The following is a 25,056-nucleotide window of genomic DNA, read 5'->3' on the forward strand; positions in this document are numbered from 1 at the left end:
TTACTGGAGATTATTTGGAGATGTGGTTAGACTTTTGTGCAAGTTGGGATTCTGGCTATGCCTATTTCGACTGCGGACTGATGAAAACATGGTGTTGCAACCTGGTACTTTACACTTGTGAAGTTGGCGAAGGTGCACAGTTTTGTAGTGGGCCCTGAAGGTTCCTTTATTACTGTACATCTTTTGGCAGAGGTGACAAGTTATTGGCAAACCAGAGGGAAGGTTTGAAAAGTTGTGACTGGCCTTTTCCATGAGGGTGCAAATTGGGTAGCCATCTTCACTGGGGATCAGGCTTGGTCCTTCACAGCTTTCATCGCTATCTTCCAGAGCTACATTGCCCTCTTCGCTACCTCCATCGGAGTCCCAGGAAGAAGGGGTGCTGCTCTCAGACTTCATGCTGGAGGTAGTGCTTAAATCGAGGACAGTGCCCTCACTAGTAGGACCACAGCTGTAGCTCTCTAAACATGATTCTCGGATTTTGGTGAGTGGGTAGACGACACTCCCAGTCCGGTTGGTTCCCTTGAAGATGACAGAAGTCTGGGGAGTGTGCTGTTTGAAAGCTGCATCCTGATAAACCTCCTTAGCCACATCTTTCAAAAGGTAAGTTGCACCCAAAGGGTTGTCACTGCTTTCCAGGGTATCTTTGGTGATAACTTTCTGATGAAGATTTAGGTTTGAACTGTGTCTAAAATAACAAAAAAGAAGATTAGCAATCAAAAAACTGTGGGTTTTTAAAGCCTTTAATAATCAATATCATTAATGAAGACACAATTTAGGGGAAAACCTGGAGGCTGTGGGTGAAGAAGCTCTCAGGGAAGAACACCAGCCTCTGGCAGACTGGACTAGACTGTACTGTGATGGGCACATGATAAAAACCTAGGCCTGTTAACTGACCCATTGTTCTTCTTTGGGGCTCTGGGCTCCTCATCTAACAGGGCTAGCCCAGAAGATCCCCTTCCAGTTGTAAGATTTCATGCAATGGTAGCCTATGAGATACTGTGAAGCTTACCCTACTGCAGGTCCTATTATTGCATCACATTTCACAGGGTCCAGAAATAAAATTAATGCTACAGAATTCCAAAAAGTTCAATCTTCCATTTACCCATAAATGTTGTTTCTTTCTATGACCACACAAGAAAATGAAAATGACTCTAATTTTTTCCAACCAATTTCCAAGTTGAAAGAGGAAACATATTTCATTGCAAAAATGTACAGTAATCTTACATGAAGATGAGACGACATAAAAGCTGCTCAGCAAGATAGCAAGTAAAACACAACTACCTAAAAAGCACCTACCTAGAGAATTTAAATATAGGTACTTATGGTATGACCATTTGACTTCTGAAAACCTTGCACATATTAATGTTATACCAATGCTGCCCTTTCCCCCAGTGACCCCAAAATATTGTTAGTCACCATGTTTCCTTGACTTCCAGATATTTTGTACATACTAATGCTAGACCTATGCTGACTTTTCCCCAGCGACCCAAAAATGTTCCCTTAGCCCAAAGAAAAAGGGGAAATAGGTAGAAAATTAGAGGTAGGCTGGAAGAGAAATTCCTTTTCCCTTTCAGGATCCTAGAGCAACTCTGGTCTATCCCCCTCATTTTAAAGATCAGGAATTCAGGGCTAGGGATATTAAGTGACTTTGCCCAAGATCACCCAGGTGGGTTCAGAACATGGGTCCCTTGATTCCAGAGCCTGTGGTCCAAGCACAGAGGCTACTGAAACTGCAGAAGCAAAGAAGGATTCCAAGCTTTAAAGATGGGAAAAGCTTTTGATAATCTAATATAACAACTGCATTTTACATATGAAGAAACTACTGTGTGGTATAGGAAAGAGAACAATAGAGGTAGAGTGAGGGAAGACAGGGGTTTAAATCTCATCCCATACACTACCTCTGTTCACCTTGGGCAAACAACCTTCACAGACTCAGATTCATCATAGGTATATAGTGGGGTTAAAAAGAGGACAGATCCTAGGGCAGCTAGATGGTACAGTGGATAAAGTACCGGCCTTGGATTCAGGAGGACCCGAGTTCAAATCTGGCCTTAGACACTTACTGAGTAACCCTGGGCGAGTCACTTAACCCCCATTGCCCCCACCAAAAAATGTGTGTGTGTGTGTGTGTGTGTGTGTGTGTGTGTATAAACAGGTTTTAGCTCTGTGACCCTGGGCAAGTCACTTAACCTAGTGTCCTTCAAAAAAAAAATAGGACAGACTTCAAAGACTCAACAGAGGCTCACTTTGAAAACCCCAAAGGGCTACATTTAAATGCATCTTTATCCTTTTTGTCATTAAATCGTTTTCCACGGGCTGAGGGTAACAGTCCTGTGATTGGGGTGTCACTGCATTCCCCCCCTTTGCAATCCCTGTGGATTTCATTTCCCCACAGAAATAATGCTGTAGATGGTAACTGGGTTACTGGGCTAGGCCATGAAAGTGTATTTAACCCATAGTGGGACTGATTCTAACTGTGTGACAGAAGCACTGAACCTGAAGCAGTCGGGAAGACCTGGGTTCTAATTCTACTTCAGATACTTCCTAGCTGGGGGATCCTGGGATCCCTTCTCTCTCAGGGCTGGTTTCTTGCCATAATTCTAGCTGTAGCAGGTCACCTCACAGAGGCATGAGGATTAGATGAGACGACATACCTAAAGAAAGCTTGCTACAAACTGTTCAGCATCATAAAAAACGACCATTGTTGTTCTTATCATCATCAAGAGGATTACAGGTTTTGTAGGACCAACCTTGGGATCTAACCCCCACTAAAGAGAACGTACCCCAAATTCATGTAATCAAAGTCGGATGAACCCTTAGTGGCCACCCCGTCCAGCCACCTTGTTTTATAGATGACAAAAGTTGATTTGCCCAAGATGAGTAGGTGACAATGCTGGAATATTGACCTGGGTCCTCTGACTCCAAATCACTGCTCTTTCCACCCCACACATTTCACAACTATTAATAACAGCATTTATATAGTAAATATAAATAGTATATAAAGTGCTTTATAAATTTTATCTCATTTGATCCTCACAACAACCCTGGGAAGTGCTATTTTTATCTCCATTTTCCTCCTCTGTAACTTGTCCAGAATCACAGCTGTGTGATTTGCCCAGGTTTACATGGCTAGGAGCTGTCTGAGGCAGAATTCAAACTCGGATCTTCCTGACTCCAAGTCTAGTGCCCCATATACTGCTGCTGGGTTATAACCATGTTATAAAAGAACTTTCAAAATATACCCTGCCTCCAAAAGGGGGGCCTGCTTATTTTTATAAGGCCAAAGTGTGAACACATCAAACACATAGAATTAAAAAAAAAAATTGAAGACTTTTGAAAAAAACGACAATTTAGCAGATATTGTACAAAAGAATAAAAAATGATATGTAACGTGGAGTTTAATCTCATCAAGACTATCTCTTACTGCTCTTTGTGGCCCCCATAGCACATATCAATAGACATTCAAAAGATCTTTTTTTTTTTATAACCCAATGAATCCTCTCTCATTTTCTCCCTACCGCCGCTGTGTATTTTCTTTGCTCTTACACCACAGCTCATTCATGAATACACATTTGCTCCTACTATCTAAAAATGGAAGGGCTGGGTTGGCAGGGAGGAGGTTATCCCTCAAACCTCAAGTTGGGTTTGTCATAGAGGAAAGGCCTGTTTTAATGTGGACTGGCCTAGAGGATCTCCAAGGTCCATTTCAAATCTGAGATTCTGTTATAAATTTTTTTCAGCTACAGAAATTCATTACTATAGTCTACAGTCTACAGTAGGGGCAGTCATGCTTATGAAATCACAGATACTTGAATAAAGCATAGGTTTTATTAGTAATAATATATTCTCATGTGCTCTAGTTAAGACTTTCTTTGTGATATAGCTTCAGGACTTGAACTTTTTTTCTCTCCTAATTTCTTCCTTTAGAAAGCTTTTTGAGGGGCAGCTAGGTGGTGCAGTGGATAAAAGCACCTGCCCTGGATTCAGGAGGACCTGAGTTCAAATCCGACCTCAGACACTTAACACTTACTAGCTGTGTGACCCTAGGCAAGTCACTTAACCCCAACTGCCTCACCAAAAATAAATAAATAAATAAAAATAGAAAGCTTTTTGAAACTCAAATTAAAAGAAGTATCTGGAAATAAATAAGGAAACTGACATGTTTGTGACCAAGGTCTGCCAGATTCTGGCCCCAACTTTTCCGGCCTTCCCCTTCTTTACTTCATGTGTCCCATTGTTTCAAGTCAAACTAGCACACACTTCCCATTTTCTTGCCTCCCCCGCCCCTGCCATGCTAATCTTTCCATTTGGAATGCCCTTTATAAAATTACTAGTCATTCTTTGAGCCACTGATCAAATGTACCATTCCTTCAATCAGCTTTCCCTAATCTTCCCAGTCTGATGTGATCTTTCTTCTCTCAGCACCTATAACACTTTCTCTTGTGGCATTTACTATAATATGTCTTGCTTTAGAGTTATCTTTACACACCTCTCTCTCTGACTAGATTATAATCTACTTGGAGGCAGGGACCAGTATCAAAGACAAAAAGAACAAAGTACACTTTTGTATTTCCCATAGTACTTAGAGGTGCACAGTAAATGTTTGTGGAATTAATGGATAAGCTACAAGAAGGCATAATGATCAGAAAGAAGAAATATAGTTATTATTTTTCATGTATTTCATAAAACTTCTGATCTTCTCTGAGCTCTCTTGGGGACAATGTTTCAGAATTTGTGATAGGGTTGGGAACCTGTCAAGTAACTCAATTTTACTGAAAACAAAAACAAGATTATAACTCAGGACATGAGACCCTATTGGATTGGTTGGATATGGTCTGTTATACTGCTTAGTAAAAGGTTGGTTACATTCAAATTCAGAGTCGCAGGATATCAGACCGAGATGAGATCTTACAGATAACATTGTACTAACTACAACAGTATATATATATATATATATATATATATATATATATATATATTTTTTTTTTTCGTGAATAGCCATGTCATTTACATACAACAGTATATTATACCACAGCCTCTGAATTTTATAAGTAAGGAAGCTGATAGGTTTGTGTATCAAAAACAAAAAACAAAACCCCAAACCCAATCACCTATAGGTTTCCCTTCTTCCAATTATCAAACCACAAACTGTAACTTAAAAAAAAAAAGAAGTCAGCCCTCAACATTTACTCTCTATTATTCTCACGTTTTAGTCTTTAGCAATTAAAATTATTCTTGCTTTAAAAAATACCTGATGGGGTAGCTAGGTGGCACAGTGGATAAAGCACCGGCCCTGGATTCAGGAGGACCCGAGTTCAAATCTGGCCTCAGATACTTGACACTTACTGCTGGTGCGACCCTGGGCAAGTCACTTAATCCTCATTGCCCTCCCCCCACCCCAATACCTGATCAATTAGAAGAAAATAAAAGTTTCCATAAATGAAAAATCCTTTCCTTCAAGACTTAGCTTAAATGGCACTCACTGTATGAGCCCCTTCCCCTAGCTCTAAGTAACCTCTCCCTTTCTAAATTTCACAGGACACCTGTCATATTGCATTTTCATATTCCACTCTGTACATTATTATTATTATTATTATTTTGGTTCACACACTAGAGGGTAAGTTTCTTATGGGCAAGGGTTGGGAAAGCTTCTTTTCCGTTGCACATTGTATCTCCTCCCCCATGGTCCCTTCACGTAAAGCAGATATTTATAAAATATTTGCTGAAGTGACTCAGCAATAATACTTTATAAAGGGTATTTGAATGACCCATAGATAATAAGTTCCCTGGCTCCTTTCCTCAAGGTGTTAAATTTCAAATGACTTCTTACCTGTCTCGGCTTCTGCGGGAAGGGAAGGTTGCACTGCAGCCCTCAATTGTACAGCTATGCATTTCTTTGGCGTGTACATTTTTGAAATGAATTTTCACACTGTAAGTGTTTTTAAAGGTCTTCTTACAGATATCGCAATGAAAGCGAGTTTCTTCCTTTTGTCTTCCTAGCACGTGCTGACCGACCTGATCTCTCTCTCTATGATCCTCAAAACAAGGAAGAGCCATCCCCCTGTTGGACAAAGCATTTAAAAATCCCCCAGTCAGTAAGTGGTGCTGTAATTCCACGCAGTCAGAATTGGGAAGCTGGTGTTTGGATTGTTCTTTTGCATACATTGGCAGAGGCTCAATCACTGGTATTAAGACATTGGTGTGTTGTTTGGGATCACTGAATGCAGCTTCCCTGGGCACAATGGCTAACACTGGGTTTTGTTCAGTCTCTTTCTCCGAGTTGTTCAAATCCTGCTCGGATACTTTTTTTAAGTGTTTGGTCTCAATCACCGATTCTGGTTTGGGAGGCCTCCCTCCCTCAGAAAGAGACTTCCATAAGTTGGCCGAGTGTGGGTGCTGCTCTGCTTGGTCAACAACCTGTTTTTCCACCCTGAGCTCACACGTCTCTAACTCTCCATCACTGACAACCTGCAAGGGCATCTCTTCATCTGAACTGAGGGCATCACTGTTTTCATTGGCAATTTCCACTGCTTCCTTCTCTATTTTGATAGGCATGCTCGATTTCCGAGATTTTTTCTTGGGAAGAGCATCAAATGGCAATTCATTGGAAGCCAGCTGTTCAGGTATGGAGGAGGACACCAGAGGCAGAGAGGGAAGTGTTCCTGGGGTGTTAGCAAGTTCAGCTGGTGTGACTGGATTGCGGTAGAAAGGAAGAACTGGCTGAACTGTCTTTAAGTTAGGAAAAAGCACACCATTTTGCCCAATACTGGGAAATGATGACTGTACTTTGGAGTCAGCATATGGACCGACATAACTGGGGATGGGCCTGCTGTCTGGTGATGTCACAGGAAAGCCTGTTCTTTTGCTCTCCTCAGGGATAGTCATGTTCAAACTGTTTCTCAGATCTTTATCTCGGTTGTTCCTGTTCATGGGCATATGAAGCCGTGGGTTTGGGTTTGCACTGTGTCGGTTCCGGCTCCTCAAGGAACTGAATACCATATTGCATCCTTCAATTGTGCATTTGTGCTTGATCTTCAGGTGGACAGCATTATAGTGGATTTTCAGAGTCCCTTTATCATAAAAGGTCTTTTCACATGCAGTGCAGAAAACCCGGCCTTTCTTTGGTCCAATACTGTTTCTTTCAGTGGTTTTCCATTTGGGCTCTGGGGACAGCTGGGTCATTTCAAGCTTGGCTACTGGGTGGTGTGAACTGGAATCACTGAAATGAGCATCATCTTCACTTTTGGGTAGGACATCTGGACAGTTTATACACTGCTCATTTTCGACTTGAAATGAAGCAGAATTGGGAGTTAAGAAGCCATTTTCAGGAAAGGGTATCTGGCTGTCATGTTTACTGTCATTACTTCTTTCTTGACCTTGCTCAATCACATGTCTCTCCGGTGGTGAACCTATCAAGGGGGGAGGCACTGGGCTGAAAAACTGAAAAGGCAGCATGAAAGCCATATTATTGATGAGGTTTTCAAAATGATGGAGGTTTCCAGGGTTCACCTTGTCCACTGGAACAGAAAGGCTAGGACTTCTCTGGTTGCAACTTTCTATAAAGGCCCTAATATCCAAATTAGTTGTTGTAGATGGTACGATAATAGACTGTCCTTCTTTCTCCTGAATCGCCATGAGCTCTACAATGGACTTGGTCTCTCCAAAACGAAGAAACTGCTGCAGGGTGGCCAATTCTTCTTCACTCGTCATGATACTCCAGTGATCCAAAACCTTTCCTGATGCATCCTGAATACAAGATTAAGTTGAAAAAAAAAATATTAATCAACTTTTTTTTTTTTTTTAAAGAAATTATTCCCTGGCAGGTAGCTAGGTGGCGCAATGGATAAAGCACTGGCCCTGGATTCAGGAGGACCTGAGTTCAAATCCAGGACTCAGGCACTTGACACATTAGCTGTGTGACCCTGGGCAAGTCATTTAACCCTCATTGACGCCCCCCACCCCGAAAAAAATAATTCCCTGGATTCACCATAGCTATTTAATGGCAACGCCCAATTCTAACTCAAGATAACTCATGTATCCTTGTTTTCCTTTGTTCCAACCCAGTGATAAACTACTCAGCTGTCATGACCCATAGCATAATTACTTATCAGAAACTCTTGTATAATTTCATCACCAGAATTAAAATATGTACAGTCTGAACAAACAGCAGCATCTAAGACCAAGGAGAAAAGATAGAGCAATCAGCCTAGATATATAACTCAAGTATTATTTCACTGAAAGCTTAATAATCTTCCAAGCAACTAACATCAGAAAACAAATGAACCTGTATTGATCTGCTGCTGGTGTTCACAAAGCAAAGCTGTAATTACACTAGAGTGTTGGAGTTCTTTCCAACTCTAGCTATGCCTAAGTTTTCCCAATAACTATAATAAATATTTTATCACAGAACATGTATTTGATGGCCTACTGAGATTTTTCACAGTGCATGTAAGAGTTTCTAAGATGATAAGGAATGTAACATCATAAATTTTTCATGTGATAGAGGTTCAAGGTAATTGATTCCATATTTTTAATCCTAACACTAAAAAGCAAGATTATCAAGATCATTAAATATTGATCCATGTCATAATGTAAGATCATAATACTACTTTACATAAAAGGTAATTTCCAGCCAGTTGCAGGGCCTAGTCTGTGTGAGCACATACTTTTCTTTTCTTTTTTTTTTTATGTCCATACAGGTTAATTTGGGGCGATTTGTTAGTTTGGCAAATGTAGGCCACACCCAGATAAAATTCTAAGTATTTTAGAGCACTATCAAAATTATGTTAAATTTCCTAGTTACACTGAAACCACACACAGGCGGCATTCCATGCAATACCTTCCCCAACATTTCTTAGTCTGGGCTGTCAATTCTACAGTACCTGGAGCACATATCCACGAATATAATCCTGCAGAGTCCAGTCCAAGGCATGAAGAATCTGGATTACCTCCTCTTGTTTCAGGACACTGAAAAGCCGATCTAAAAGAATTTTAAGGCGAATGGGAATAGCTTGGGTCCCGTAGAGCATGAGACTGCTGATATCAAAAACCACATTGGACTGGACTATCTCCACTTGGCTAGTTGGGTACACATTTGGGATTCTCAATTTGCTTAGTGCTGAAAACCAGACAGAAAAAAAGCATTTTAAAGAGGTGATCTCAGTTCATACATGCAGTCATTTAAACTATAGTCCCACCTCAATTGTTTATACCAACCAAGATGAAGAAAAGCTATTAATAGTTTTATAATTTTGATTAACCCAACGACTTCTGTTTTTTTCCCCAAACTTAAAAAAAACCACCATAACAAAACAGGAACTATTATATAAGAAGTGAAATGGACAGGTCTCAGATTCTTTTCTCCCTTATTTTCCTCATTCAGCTATTGAAGTTCATGAGTAGTCAAGCTGCCACATACAGGAAGGGAAGGGAATAAAAAAGGGACAGAAATAATCCCCCAAACTAAGTAACTAGCTACTGACCATACAACATAAGCAAAAAGTTACACAAATAGTTGTTGTTTAAATTTTTTTTTTTTTTTTACCATGTGCCACCCATCCATGTCTGCACTGTTCACACTGACGGTGGTGTATCTTTCCTGGTTTGAAACCTTGACAACTACAGTTCAGAGTGCATCCAATAGCCTGCAAAGTAACAAGCACAGCAGAAAAGTGACATTTGGGATGAGAATAGCAGGTTGTTTTGTTTTCTTTTTTAAAAGTCCAAGCAGAAAGAACGAAATCAATTTTAGCATAGGAAGATAAACAGTTAATTTGGTGCCTGAAGCCATTAATGTGTCAAATGAATATTCTCTGCACCCAAAGAAACAGCTCATACATTTGATCGGAATAGAAATAGATTTCTTTATTAGAAATAGATATGCAGGGGCAGCTAGGTGGTGTAGTAGATAAGAGCACTGGCCCTGGATTCAGGAGGACCTGAGTTCAAATCCTGCCTCAGACACTTGACACTTACCAGCTGTGTGGCCCTGGGCAAGTCACTTAACCCTCATTGCCGAGAGAGAGAGAGAGAGAGAGAGAGAGAGAGAGAGAGAGAGAGAGAGAGAGAGAGAGAGAGAGAGAGAGAGAGAGAGAGAGAGAGAGAGAAAGGAAACAGATATGCTAGGTTTATACACAACTTAGAACCCGAAGAGTAAAGTCTTCAGATTAAGTGTTATAGATGCTCCATTTGGACCAAAATGGATGAAGGATTAGAATTGTGTTGCTTTTAAGGGCTAATGCATTTGAGCAGAGAGGTGGGATTACATGATTCCCAATCATCTAGTTGGAGAAAGAAAGGAAGCTGTTTGGCAGGCAAGTCTCTGTAGTTTATGGTAAAGTTTCACTGTGACATTTGCAATGGAAATTCAAAAGGAGATTCATCGCCTCAGTTTAATTACAAAAGGGATGCTCACTTTGGGGGGAGTAAACTACATCATTTGCCTCAATCTACCTGTTCAGTTTCACACCCCCTCACCTGTAAACCTAACTCTCCTTACAGGGCACTCCTGAGAATTCTTGTCCTGGAGCTCCTTGTGTTCCAAGCAAGTCTGGTTGTTGTGAACACTTCTTATCGTGGAGCTGAAGGGTAATGAAAAAGATCAAGGGAATAGAGATTTTTGTGTGAGGGCAGACAAAAAAAAATTAGTCTCTTTTAGTCTAGAAAGGCAAAGGTAGGAAGAAGGGGGTCAGGAAATATGATCAAAGCCTATAAAATCGTGAAGGGTATTGATAGGGTAAAGCCCAGACTTGTTCGCCACATCCCAGAATATTAGAGCTAGGGAACATGTACCCCTTGAAGCTTTAAGAGAGGTAGTTTTAGAACAAACAAAAGGAAATACTACTTAAACAGCGGGTAGTAAACATATGGAACTCATTACTCAAAGAGGTGGCAAAGGCTGAATACAAATTGCTTCAAGAAGGGGAGATCTATTAAGGGAACCTAGGGAAGTTTGGGGGTATGGACCTTATCTCTTAAGTTAACTCCATGGAGGGGAGGTACAATATCTTTACTCAAGAGGAAAAGGAATTTGGGGCAGGATGACCCCAGACATGACCCAGTGTGATTCTGTAACAATTCTCTATGTGAGGAATTTGGAGCTTATAAATTCAATCTAATAAGTCTTATGAACTACAAAACAGATTACTAAAGGCAATAAACTCTACTGTCTTGTGGGTAACAGCTTAAGTCTTATTATTCCCACTCTATAGATGAGGAAAGCGAGGCTTAGAAAGGTTAAGTGATTTGCCCAAGGCCATATAGGTAGTGTGGTGCTGAGATCTGAATGATGGTCATTTGCTACACATCTGGTACATTGCCATGCAGGGGGCTGGGAGCTCTGTAAGGGTAAAAGAGTGCTTAAGATAGATACTTTTGGGGATCATATCATCCAACCCCCTTGTTTTATAAAGAGAAGCAAAGTGATTTGACCAAGGTAATACATTCAGAACTAATGGCTGAGCTGGGAGCAGCAGACAGCCCAATAGCTGCCTGTTCAGTGTTCTTTCCAATACATGATCCACAGTGCATTTTCCATACACAAACATGTAAAAGATAGGCATGAGTTCAAAGTGGGCAGAATTCTCGCTGACAAAGTTTTGGAAATATTTAAGTTTAGCTGAATTTCTCAGACCTTCCCTTTATCTCCAATCCTCCAGTGAGGGATAAAGGTCTAAAGAATGAAATGAATTATTAAATAGCAAAAGTCCTCAGATGAGACCTGACTGTCAGATAGGAAACGCTATCATCAGGAGAGGTAAAAGCAGTACATGGTCTGTTTGGACCCAAGAACAAGGTATCAGGTATGGGAGAACTGCATTCTGTTTGGGTCAGGGATAGGATTAAAGTACACGAATACAAAACCATTGGTTTAATTTGTGGTACTGGTTCACAGAATGACTACCTTACCTTTTGGGGCTTTGGTTCTTCCCTCCAGAAATATGGGGATATGGGCTTATTTCAAAAGTGTTTTGGGATCCTCCGAACATAAAGGAACAAAGGAATCCGTTACAGGGCATTGGGAAACCTGCCCTTAGAGTATATATTGGGGCGCCTCAACAGTGATAATTAGTGACTCCTTCACTTTAGAATTTCACATCTCTAAGGCCCCGCTCATTTCCAGGATTTATTCTGAAAGGGGATGACATATTAGCATGCCTGGAGATACAAAGATGGTAGGAACTGGGCAGACAACGGTTTTCATCTGAAGGACTGGAACAAGCAGTAACTGGGTATGCAGCTGACTGGAGTATTTCTGCATAATCCCTCAAAGACATCCTCCTCAAATGATAAAACTGGTGAAAACAAACAAAAAAAGCTTTGGCTCCTTGTAAAAGAGAGCCCGTGAACATGTGGGGTGGTATTAATCACTTTTTGCTCCTGTAACAGATCTATTTTAACCTTGTTATGGAAACACTCAAAGAGCAGAAAGTCATACATTTAAATCAAAGGTTAAAAAATAATGAGCAACGATCGCCTTTACCTAACAAAACGTCAAAACAGAACTACAGTTCAATTAGTTGACATCCTTATACATCTGATGGATGTTCCAACAGTTCAGACTTCCATGAAAAAAAAAAAAAAAAGATTTCGATGTAAGCTGCTGGAGAATCAGAAATCATGCCCTTCGGCCATTCTGAACAGCACCTAGTGTCCGGTAGCCATTTATAAACAGCAGGAATATTTCACAACTTGCTTCAGCAGCAAGGCTCTGGGATTTCATCAGAATTGGTACCCCCCCCCCTCACCAAAATAGATTGTGTCCCCTATACAATTTAGCAGACTGTCCTCACGGGTTGTTAGGACCCAAATATTCATTGGGTCACAAGGCTTTCTGAACCCAGTCAAACTGGTTCTCAAATGAGAAGGCTGTGGTCTGGGTCTATACTCGGTCTTTTTTCAGTTCTTGAGAACCTGCCAGACCTTATGCTCTGTTAGTATAACACTAAGAGGACTAGGTCGTTCCCAGCTTATATTTAATAAGTTAACGTGTCTGGGGTCTCTTTGTTCCACATTTCTTTTCTCTCAAAAGGACCACAAAAATTAAGGATTCAACATTTCCTTTTCCTCTTGCATCCATTTCCCTCTGAATATAATTTATTCTTAAAACAAGGTATCTGAATTATAGTTGGTTAATGCATATTTCAGTTATTTGCAACCTGGGGAAAATTATCAGTCACGTTAATACGAACAATAACAATAATCCCCGACATCCATATCACCCATTACAATTTACTTTCTGGTACATTTCTCACTTAAAAGGTAGGAGATAGAAAGTTGTACTTTAAAGCCAGGAAAATCTGGATTCAAATCCTATTAAGATCATGCTTCATAACACACTAGGGAAGTCATACATCTTGAGGCTCAGTTTCTTCATTTCTAAAAAGAGAGGACTATGACCTCCTAAGATCCTTACCAGCCTCAAATCTAGGCTCTTATGATGTTCATCTGTGTGTCTGGTAAAGATTTTAAAGGTCAGATTTTGTCTCAGAAAGGTTAAGGTCAAGATCAACTGGCTAGCGAGGGGAGGAGCCAGGAGCATAACTCGGGTATTCTGATTAGACCAAGAACAGACACACAGATTCAGAAAAGAGGATGTGACTAGGTTTTTCTTCAGGGTGCACACCTCATCCTTTATTCGCATTGTTCTTGAAAGCAAGATTGTTTCATTCTTTGTGTGTGAACCCCAGCACCTAGTGTAGTGCCCAACACCCATCTGGTAGGTACTTAATGATGCTTATTATCTGATTAACTGTCCCACAGACAGTGAGAGTTCTATTCCAGAACAGTGTGACTTCTATTGACAAATAGCAGTTTCTATTCACCCCAGCCCAAGAGATTCATGTATTGTTTTTGTCGACTTGTTTTCAGTCCTATCCAATGCTTCATGATTCCATATGGGAAAACTTCATATGGAGTTTTCTTGGCAGAGATACTGAAGCAGTTTGCCATTTCCTTCTCCAGCTCATTTTATACAGATGAGGAAACTGAGGCAAACAGTGTTAAGTGACTTGCCCAGGGTTACACGGCTAGTAAGTGTCTGAGGCTGGATTTGAACTCAGGAAGAGGAATCTTCCTAACTTCCAGCCCAATGCTCTATTCACTGTGCCACCTACCTGCCCCAAGATCCGTGTGTGTGTGTGTGTGTGTGTGTGTGTGTGTGTGTGTGTGTGTGTGAGAGAGAGAGAGAGAGAGAGAGAGAGAGAGAGAGACAGAGAGACAGAGACAGAGAGAGATTGAGATTAATTCTACTTTCCTTTATGAATGGGACTTTCTGTCTTGAATAACATGTAACCACCTGGTCACTTTATTTTAGGAGCTTTCAATTCTGATTCAGGATTTCCAAGAAATTCACCAACAACTCTAATCTCCAAAACTGTGTTTTATAAACTACACTCAGATCAGTTCTAACTTAACCCACTTTAACACAAGGTAATGATGCTAATTAAGCATCTAGGGAAATAATCTCATCTGAATCATTAATAAAAAAGAATGCTAATTATAGTGGCTAAGAAAGCTTCTAATTTCGGAATGTTTTTTCAACAAGCAAGAGAGTCACAGAATCCTGCCACATCGAAGAACATTAGTGTTATGCTCTAAAGTAAAACTAAAATGTCTAAAGTCAAATAAAATTTCAAAATTCTAATTAAAGGACTAGAGGTGCAAGTGGAAATTAAAATAGAAAACTTTAAAAAGTTAAGTTCTTTCACTCAGCATCTTAATATGTGTTCTATTCTCTAAAAACATAAAGCAGTGGGGCAGCTAGGTGGCTCAGTGGATAGAGCACCGGCCCTGGAGTCAGGAGGACCTGAGTTCAAATCCAGCCTCAGACACAACACTTACTAGCTGTGTGACCCTGGGCAAGTCACTTAACCCCAGTTGCCTCACTAAAAAAAAAAACAAACCAAAAAACAAAAAAAATCCAACAACAACAACAACAACAACAACAACAACAAAAAACATAAAGCAGGGGGCAGCTAGGTAGCACAGTGGATAAAGCACCAGCCCTGGATTCAGGAGGACCTGAGTTCAAATTCGGCCTCAGACACTTGACACTTATTAACTGTGTGACCCTGGGCAAGTCACTTAACCCTCACTGCCCCACCAAAAAAACCCAAAAGCAAAACCTATAAAAGCAGATGTTTAGAGTATTCTGGACCAATCAAAAGTTATCGTATCGTCGTCATCATCATCACCCCCCTGCTTTTTTGTCACTCTTCTTCTTAAACTGGCAGTTTCCAGAATCGGTATCAGTCATTCTGATATGCTTTAAACCAGTGTTAAAAATTCTGATATCTACAGTGATCCAGTTTTTGTCCATGAGAGAACAGGAAGCATCTTTTGGTCACTAAAGAGCTAAGTAAAGATACTGACTGGACTTTGCCTGACAGGAATGTTTGGGCTGTCCATCAGTGAAGATGCATCAGCTGCATCCACTGTCAGAAGGACATGTACCTTAAGTTATTTTTCAAGCTACATGAATGAGTTTGCATGGACTGCATGCACACTTGTAGCTATCCAGTCAGGATATGCGTCTTTGGAGAAGGGATCTTTGAGATTGTACTTCTATTTAGCTCTGGAACAAGATCTGGATTGTGTTCAAGAAGTAAAACCACTCATTTAAGCCACTAGGATCCCTAGCATATGTAACCAGGATGATATCACAATAAAAAAGATTCAAGAGCACCATAGATGACTCAAGGCAGTGGAGAGGAAGGCTGAATCCCATCTGCTTCTCAGGGGCTAGATGCTGGACTAAAGATTCTAACCCCAGAGTTCTATTACTGATTTGCCACATAACCTTAAGCCAGTTAATTAACAGCTCTTATGCCTCAGATCCCTCATCTATAAAATGGGAATAATATCTGCCACCTACATGTTTAGAAGAAATAATGAGGTAATATACATAGAGAGTTTCAGAGTGCAATTACCAGGATGCAGTTGCTATTATTCTTAGTTTGATAAATAAACCAGTATTTCAGTTTTTTCTAGCACTGTCAGTTCAGCTCCTCTCACCACCAATAGAACTACTAGGAGGAGAAAAAAAAAAAAACAACAAACCACCACCAAACCATTAAGAAACAAAACATCCATTCATTTATTAAATAAATATTTATCTAGCAACCATGTGGAAAGTCTGTATTCCACCCTGGAGGGGCTTAATAAAAGATGAATAAGACACTATCCCACCCCTCCAGCAGCTTACAATTAAGTTAGGTGATTACACAACACACACACACACACACACACACACACACACACACACACACACACACGTTTAATTAAAGTACAAGGTAGACTATGTCCAGAGCCCGAAGAGGGAAATATTAGGGCTACTCAGAGGAGACAGAAAAATCACCTGGCTTGAAAAGAGGCAAGACAGGGGGAAAGGAGACCCTGAAACCTTCCAGAAGGAGGTGATGTTTGAGCTGGGCCTTGAAAGACAGACAAGTAGGCTTTTAACACAAATGCTAGTCCCCAAGTCACCAGTCCTGGACTGAAATAATAAAATGGAGCATTTTGTTGTTGTTGTTATTGTGGTTATCACATGAACCTGGAAGTCTGCTGGGTAACAGGAGAGCAGGAAGGGATCTGAATGGTTTTCTCGAAAATTACCTCTTTATTGCCACATCTGATGTTTTGTTGTCTTTTTTGCCCCAGAACTTATCCTACTTGACCTCTCTCTGCAGCATCTGACATTGCTGACTACCCCTCTCTTCCTGGATAATATGTCTTCTTGAGGCTTTTGTGATGTTCCTTTCTCCTCTTACCTTTCCTGACCACATCTTCTCAGTTTCCATTTTTGGATCATTATCCAAAATCATGCCCCCTAACTGTGGGGAGCAGCCTAGGAGTGTGGCAGTAAATGTTTAATAACCTGCTCTCACCCTGCCCCACCCCCAAATGTACACAGGACATACACCTTTACATTTAAGCTGCATTCAGTGTTTAACAACTGGCTCTCACCTCCACTCCCCCAAATGTAGACAGGATATACTTCTAAGTTTCATCTGCATTAAATGTTTAACAACTGGCTCTCACCCCATGCCACTCCCCAAATGTACACTGGACATAAACTTTTTTTTTTTAGTGAGGCAACTGGGGTTAAGTGACTTGCCCAGGGTCACACAGCTAGTAAGTGTTAAGTGTCTGAGGCTGGATTTGAACTCAGGTACTCCTGACTCCAGGGCCGATGCTCTACCCACTGTGCCACCTAGCTGCCCCTGGACATAAACTTTTAAGTTTCATCTGTATTATTAACATTTTCCCCATCACTTTCTCAAATCTAAATAATCAACAAAACGATAAATCAAGTCCTGATTTGTAGTTTGTCCATTCCTAAAGTGTAAATACAAGAAAACTTGAATGATTAGCACTTCAAAAGCCAGTTCCAGCACACACCTGGAGGAGTCCAAGTCTCTTTCCTACACCTTCTTTTCCTTCTCTGCTCTGGTGATCTCATCAACTTCTGTGGCTTTAATTATCATCTCTATGCAGATGGCTCTAAGGTCTAAACATTCAGTCCAAATCTTCCTCCAGAACTGTGTCATTAACTGCTTTATTGAACCTTTTGAACTGGTTAGTTAACTCACAGACATCCCAAATTCAATGTGTCCAAAACAGAACTCATCTCTTCCCACTCCTCCATGCTCACCCCTATTTCTTTTGAGAACCTCATCTTTTTAATTAGGCTTCCACTTTTGCCTTCTCAATTATTATTCTCAATCGTCACATATCTATTTCTGGACATCTCTTGAATCCACTGTTTCAGGTCCTAACTGCCTCTTGGCTATACTACTGCAATAGCCTCCTAATTGATCTCTCTTGCCTCAACTCTTCTCCAATTCATCCTACAAACTGACTTCCTCCAGCACCAAAGTGACAATGTTAGTACCACTCCCCTACTTAATAAACTCTAGTGGCTCCCTATTGCACCCAGGATCAAATATCAACTTCCCTGTTTGGCTTTAAAAGCTCATCTTTAAAGCAAAGACATTTTCAATGATTTTCTTTATGTTCTCAGCACCTAGCACAGGGATGATAGGTAATAAATGACTGTTGATTCATCGATCCAATCCGATCCCCTCGATTTTACCAATTTACCCCCAGAGAGGTTAGATCATTTGTGCAAGGTATCCAAAGATATATTTCAAAATATTAATAGACTGCATTCTCCTTACATAAGAGTTGACTATCACAGTTTTAACTTTTCATATTTTTCTTTTTAAAATATTCATTCATTCTTAAAAGTATTTTCAAGCACCTAATATACAGAGGCTACAAAGGAAGCATAAAACACAGTCACTCCCCTTGAGATACAACTTTGCCATAGAAACCAGAAATATGTGTGTAACGTGAAAAAATAAGGCAATAACAGAACATACCTTAGATGTCCCAACAACAAATTCTAATGGCATTATGGTTAGAGTTCATGGAAGGATTAATGAAAAAGATATTGCAGAGATTAAGACCTATTTTTTTTGGCATGGCCAAGGGTAGAATTTTTGTTTCACTACACTTGTTTTAACAGGGGATTTTATTTTCTTGCTTTCTTAACTAGGGGTGGGAGAGAAAGAAGGCAGATCTAGAAATAAAATAAAATGTAGTTAAATTATAAAAAATAGTGCAGGAGGGCACAACACAGGGAAAGGCACATTAGTGAGAATTAGTATGACATGGATGAAGGGAATGTTAAGATGACTGACTGGCTTGACTGGGATAGACAGCTTCATCTTATAAAGTCTTGGTTAGGCACTGTGGGACCTGATAAATGCCTGAATGAAAAGTTTGGATTTAAACCTGTTAGTAATAGGAAAACATGAACTTTTTTTTAAATCAGGGAAGTGACTGGATCTAATCCACTTTTAAGAAGCACAAGTGAGGCAGAGCTAGGAGACAAGATAACTAATTAGACAGTAATAATCAAGATGTGAAGTGATGATGGCCTATAATAGGATGGTAGCACCAGGCATGGCTTGATATAAGATGTTAAAAAAACACCCAAAAAACCCTGGAAAGTAACAGAATAAATGGTAAAGAAGTATGCAGAGAAGGGAAGAGGGGGAAATGGGTAAGGGTAGAGTCAACAATTAATTGGAGATTCTATCCTGGATTACTGTAGAGGATGGTGGCACCACCAGCATAGGACAGTATATTGTAGGAGATGAGAATCTGAAAGTTGCAGGTAATAGAGTGAATCTTGGAGAAAGTAGGTTATTGTTCAATAGCTGTCTAGTCCAAAGTCAGGTGACTAGTAAATCCTTGTTCTTTTGATCTCTCTATAAATACAAGTATAAACGTTTCCCCCCAAACACATCACATTCATGACTTTTTATTTTCTAAACCGATCACTTCAATGACAAAAAAGGAAAAAGAAATATAAAGAAAACATTTTACATACGGAGCATTTAAAATAAAGAAAAACAAAACTAGACATTCCCATTCCTTTTCAAGACACACTTACGTAGTATTAAAAACATTTTCACCAAAGTCTTCCATTTGATATTAAAATTAGGAGTCTACACTAGAAATCTTCAGACACCCTTAGAAAAGTCAGTGGGCAGAAACTAACTGCACTTTGGGATTAGTATTTTAAATTTTACTCAGCTTGGAAGACAGAATTAAGGTTCAACTCTTGTATTTCGAGATGTCTTCAATTGTAAGCCAAATGTCCATCACCCAGTTGGGTAGGCATTTAGCAGATCTAAAAACATTTGAATAGGGATCCGAACTTTGCTGAGGAAGATCCAAAAACAACCTACTGCCAATTAAAAAGGAAACCAAAACCAAACTCATGAACTGTGCCATCCCGTGTTAATTCTCTATAAGCTCAGTTTCAGTTTAATTCCCAGGATGCCACTGAAGTTCAAGGCATAATTGAATGAGGAATGCCATTCCAAACAAACTGTACATGCACCTAAGGAAACCAGTATGTATATCACGAGATGTCAAAAGCACCAGGGTAAGAATTTATCCTTCAATGAAAAATGGAAGCGACAAGGCAGGGGCCTCCAGTTCTCTGGAATTAGACAAGCATCTCTGAAAGCATCGGGGAAATGTTTCTGAAATATGGGGGTGGGGTGGGGGAGTTGGCTGTTCATATGAAGCAGGAAAATCATTCAGATGCTTATTTTCTTACACAGCAGGACAGCAAAAACTATCCACATGGGATAAAGAATTAGAGTAACTATAACAGTCCTCTTTAAAAAAAAAAACAACACACCACATACCTATTGTTAGGTCTAGTTGAGCCAGAACATACATGTGACAACTGTTTTCCACATGGTGTTGTTTTGACAGGGTTTTCTCTATCGTCTGTGGACACAGTTTTCTTTCTTCATTTCTGTTGTGCCCCACATTGATTGAACAAGACTATTTCCACCCTGAGGGGACGTTAGCACAGTTTACAATAATTCAGGTCCATGTGTGAACCTGAATGGTGCAGCAACTTGTTTGGCTCTAACTGTGAAGTGTTTGGGGAGGTCAGAAAATGGACACTAAAAGGGTCTAAGTCTTCCTTTTTGTTGTTGCTGTTGTTTTAAAGACTTTCTTGTTTTGGCTAAAGTCGGAGTGTATATTGGGTTGAAGAAGTACCACCACACTCTAACTCCAAGAATCTTCAGAATTAGAAAAACTTGAATTAGGAAAGCTTCAAAGATTAAGAGAGTAATGGGAAATACTGCCTTCAAGTCAATCTCCATTCGTAAAAACTTTCAAAGTACTACCTCCAAGTGGCCTGCCAGTTAGTTCTTTTAAACTCTTAAATAATCTCTCAAAAAAAAATCCAAGACAGAAAAACCCAAGATATCTGCCATGGAGAATTTGTAAAATTCCCCAATTAAAAAAAAGAAAGAAAGAAAGAATCTTTTCCCTAAACAGTGACCAGCGGCCCTGAAAAGAGGGGAGTTCTGGACCTCAAGGAGACAGGAAAATTCAGGGTGTTTAAAAAAAAAAAAGGATGACTTTTCTAAAGAAGGAGGCTAATTATAAAAGCCATCTCTAAATGAAAATGTTCACTTTGGGGAGTGGGGGGAGATTAAAAACAACAACAACAAATCACTACCACCACCATTCTTCTTTCAAGTCATTTACCCTACAGGGCCCCTCAGGGCAACTTCTGTTAATGAGCACTGTCAAAATAATTATTAAGGCCATAGACAACTGCTCCTTTTTTTTAAAAATGTCAGCAAATACTCTATACTGCAGTTCAATTTTACTGTCAAACTGTATGTTGTGAGCTCATTCTATCATGTATATTTAATCCCACACGTTTCTAAATTACAGGCATGTTTTGAGGCTCAGTTATATACTCTACTAGATCGCAGGGTTATGACTTCTTGCACCTCAAAGTAAGAAATCAGGAAGACATCATCCTTCCTTTCACTGGACGTTTTACAACTGCCTGGCTATTCAGCTCGGACCCGACCTTAATAACAAGCTGCCAATCCTCACCGTACTGAAACACATTCAGGACTGGAATGTGTCTACTACTACTTCAGAGAGAGAGGAACATTTTGGGGAGCTTATCTGCAAGTCATTATGTTGCAGAACTTCTCCAAATGTACAAGGAAAGCCATTTCTGAAGTAGATTATGACCCAAACTAACAGATCAGGCATTGCTATCTATTGAGCACCAATTAGTCATTTCAAGCTACCAGCTTTCTGTTCAAGGTTTAAAAAGCAGCATAGTCCCTGAATTCTTATCAGTTTAAATATACTAAATGTTTCCAGATGATAGTACAAATTACTTAAAGGATGATGCCTCGTCACAATTACATGACAATCGCATTACGAACTGTACGTGTGCTACTGTACATTTTCTTGTCTACATGTTTAATAATTTGGATCATTTAACTTTTTTGGATGAAGCAATAATATCCTTTTATGTTGCAGCAGTCTACATGAATTATTCACTTTTATTGGTGAAATCAAACTTATTACAGTCTTTTAACACTAAATGATAAAGGTTATGATGATCATAATCCTTTGTAATTATTAAGAAACTAATTGTGATTTTCTTTTCAGAGAACCTAACTTTTAAAACCCAAAGTCTTTCATAGTAAAAAAAAAAACTAATTGTAATTTTTCTTTTCTTTACTTTAAAATTTATACTCTTGAATCCATTGACATCTTATAACATTTAAGTGATTTGCACATCCTAGGAACACACAAGTTATTTTAACATTTAAAATAAGGTTTCTGCCAGGTACATTGTAATGCTTAGATACTCTTTTGGCTAATTCCCACCAATTCTGGTTTTTGTTTTTATCCCAAGTGTCTCTTTAAGATCCCTTTCACCTTAAACATCAGAGTCTGTCTTCTTTTTCTATGCTCGTTCACATACCCTTGAACTAAAACTCTTCCAGAAAAATTATGCAAAAATCTAATGATACCTTAAAACAGTAAAACCTAACATTTGTTTGGGGGGGGGTGTTGCACAGTACACTAGAAAAATTGAAAAAATATCAATCTCTTGCACTATATGCTTCAACTCATAGAATAATTAAAAATTTTAACTGTGGCTAAATATACAAAAATCTATAGACCTCCTGTATCCAACAAATGGCAGTATAATTCTCACATTAAACACACTTACACACAAATGTACACACAAGTGACTCAAAACTGTCGCTTTTGCAACCCACCTCCAAAAGGGTTTCCCAGAAAACCAGTGGACCCCTTCTCCTTAGGACTCCTAAGCATACTAATAGGAGAGCTAGTTGTGACCATGAGTTGGAGAGAGATATTCTCAGAGGCTGGCCTTATTTAAGTGTTCTCATCCTCTAAGGACTCTAGTGAATATAACTATAAAATTTGAAGGAAACATTAAAAAAAATATAAAGTGTGATTCCCCCTCCCCCCTCCCCAGTAGAATTTTATTCATACAATTAAAGGCTGTTAGTTGGCATCCCATTTAACCGTCAAACTTAGACCAGTGGCAGCTCCAGAGCCACAAAGAGAGGCACTAAATGAGAAGAACATGTTACTACACAGCATTTGAGAAAGTTTGGCTCCGAGCTATGCACTGATTAATATCAGATCTCCTCCTTTACTTGCCTCTTGACAATCTTGTCACATCTGGCTGACAAATCCTTACAAGCTTATCCAAACCAAGGCAGCCCAGATCATGCTCCAGGACTAGCTGGAAGGAAGTGGCAACACCAGCCATGCATGGGATGTGCCATCGTGAGACTAATGAAGCTGACTCCTTTTGCAGACTGAAGGAACACTAAGAAACTCAGCCTGCCTCCAGGTTTTGCAACATAGAACAGTCAGCTCATCCAAAGATAAGACAAACAATCAGCTCCCCAGGTTCGAGAAGCCAAGCAATTATATGATTTTAAAAGGGGGTGGGAGGGAAGACTTACTACAGACTTGAGTAGCTCTCTCACAACCCAATGAATACAGTATAACATGTAATGCCACTGTCTGGCCAATTTATTAAGCTACTTTCCTTTAAATCCCAGATCTGTGGGTTTCTTTTTTAAAGTGACAAATGACCGTTTTATCACGCTTTCATTTTGAAAGATTTAAAAACTCTATATAACTCTCAGTTTTAACTGACTCCAAGAAGATTTTTCAGAAATACAATCCAGACTTTTACAAATTGTTCTGAAACCTGACAATCCAGATGGAAAGTAATTTTATGTTTTCCCAGAAACTTTTCCATCAGTCATAGCTCTCCTTCCTACCCTCTGTGTTACAGAAAAAATTTGGGAAATGTTGGGTACATGGTTGGGGTGTGTGTGTGTGTGGGGGTAAAGACAGTAATTGCCACTCTGCTTTCTGTAGAAATCTGCCTCGCAAAATGATAATGGATTTCAGTTTACATTTGAGGCCGTGTTTAGTTTTCCACAGACAACCAAATCTAGCCAGAAAAAATAGTCTGTCTGAAATGTCAGCTATTTAGCTGCTTAATTACTTCAAAGAAAAACACTCCATGGAAACAAACAATGCCAAGGAGATGCCTACCTCGTTTAGGGGGGAAGAAGTATTACTGGCTTTAGTTTTTGAGAGACAGAGAGAGTCAGCAATGAAATGTGTCTAAAAGGCAGACGTGGGGCTTCAATTGCTGAACACTTAGACTTTCATTCCCAAAGAACTCCAGAGAGAAGCTGTATAGCTTTCTGGTCTCCCCCAGTGTATTTATACATCACAATAATTCTAATGTATTTTCTTAAAGCACTTGGCCTTGAAATACATTTAGGTCACAAATCAAAGATTTTTATTGTGATTAATGTGTATCCCAGACTCATACAATTAGACATTATCAGGTTCTCTGGGTTTTCAGAGCCCCGACCACTTCAGTCTAAAAACAATTACCCAACTGGTATTTATATCTAAGCTAAAATTTCAGGGCCACCCCCCAAACCCCCCCCTTGCAGACAGCTAGGGAGCACACAGCCCAGCAGCTCAGGTATGGCAACTCTTTTGAAAATTAACTCATCAAATGCCTCAACATGCAGCATTAAGACCCATTAAAGCCCCAACAGACAACCCTACTCTCAGAAGGCCGCCTCCACAAACCAGCTACAACACACACACACACACACACACACACACACACACACACACACACACACACACTCCCCAAAACGAGGGGAAAAAAAAGTTGTCCACTGCAGTCAGGCATTCCAGTGTCTAAAAATGGGAACTTTTCTTACCTCGGCCATGATGTTGCTGCTTATGTTTCCTGAGCTTTAAAAGAATTTCCCATTCCTCGGTGAGCTCTTACAAGAAGTACTGGAAACACTCCTGTCTGTACAAGTAAAAGAAGGCAGGACCATCACCCTCCCCTTTACTCTCGTCTGAATCCGAGCACCTCAAGGTCTGATGTACACTCAGCCCGCAGACGGGAATGAAATAAGATCCTCCCCCTTGGTGTTCTCCAGTACGAAGTTGTGTCTGCCTCTCTCACCTTTGTAGCAAGCTCTCATCTCTGTGCCCGGTGTGGTGTGTTCCAGCATGCCCCAGGAGTCCCGGAGTAGTCCCTCTCACAGCTGGCTTGAAGAGGGCATGACACTCATCATTCACAGAAATTTGATCAAAAGGAGTCAT

At 39.9% G+C, this 25,056-nt stretch overlaps 1 protein-coding gene across 1 annotated transcript; it reads right to left on the reverse strand.

Moving 5' to 3' along the window:
* Positions 1-25,056, reverse strand: BNC1 (basonuclin 1). Its single transcript, XM_043980430.1, has 7 exons — positions 24,917-25,056; positions 10,499-10,580; positions 9,956-9,964; positions 9,545-9,644; positions 8,883-9,118; positions 5,831-7,746; positions 1-685 (listed from the first exon to the last, which is right to left on the reverse strand). Exons 1-7 carry the CDS (start codon positions 25,054-25,056, stop codon positions 1-3), a joined length of 3,168 nt encoding a protein of 1,055 aa, XP_043836365.1.

This window comes from Dromiciops gliroides, chromosome 2, assembly GCF_019393635.1.
Source record: "Dromiciops gliroides isolate mDroGli1 chromosome 2, mDroGli1.pri, whole genome shotgun sequence".
In the NCBI taxonomy this organism is placed as follows: Eukaryota; Metazoa; Chordata; class Mammalia; order Microbiotheria; family Microbiotheriidae; genus Dromiciops; species Dromiciops gliroides.

What these genes read in the sequence shown, in the direction of transcription:
- BNC1 (XM_043980430.1), bottom strand. Translation starts at nt 25,056, where the DNA reads ATGACTCCTTTTGATCAAATTTCTGTGAATGATGAGTGTCATGCCCTC. An exon ending in TTCGTGGATATGTGCTCCAG is followed by an intron (nt 7,747 to 8,882) that starts GTACTGTAGAAT and finishes TCTTGTATTCAG; the next exon opens with GATGCATCAGGAAAGGTTTT. An exon ending in TCCCGCAGAAGCCGAGACAG is followed by an intron (nt 686 to 5,830) that starts GTAAGAAGTCAT and finishes TTGTTATTTTAG; the next exon opens with ACACAGTTCAAACCTAAATC.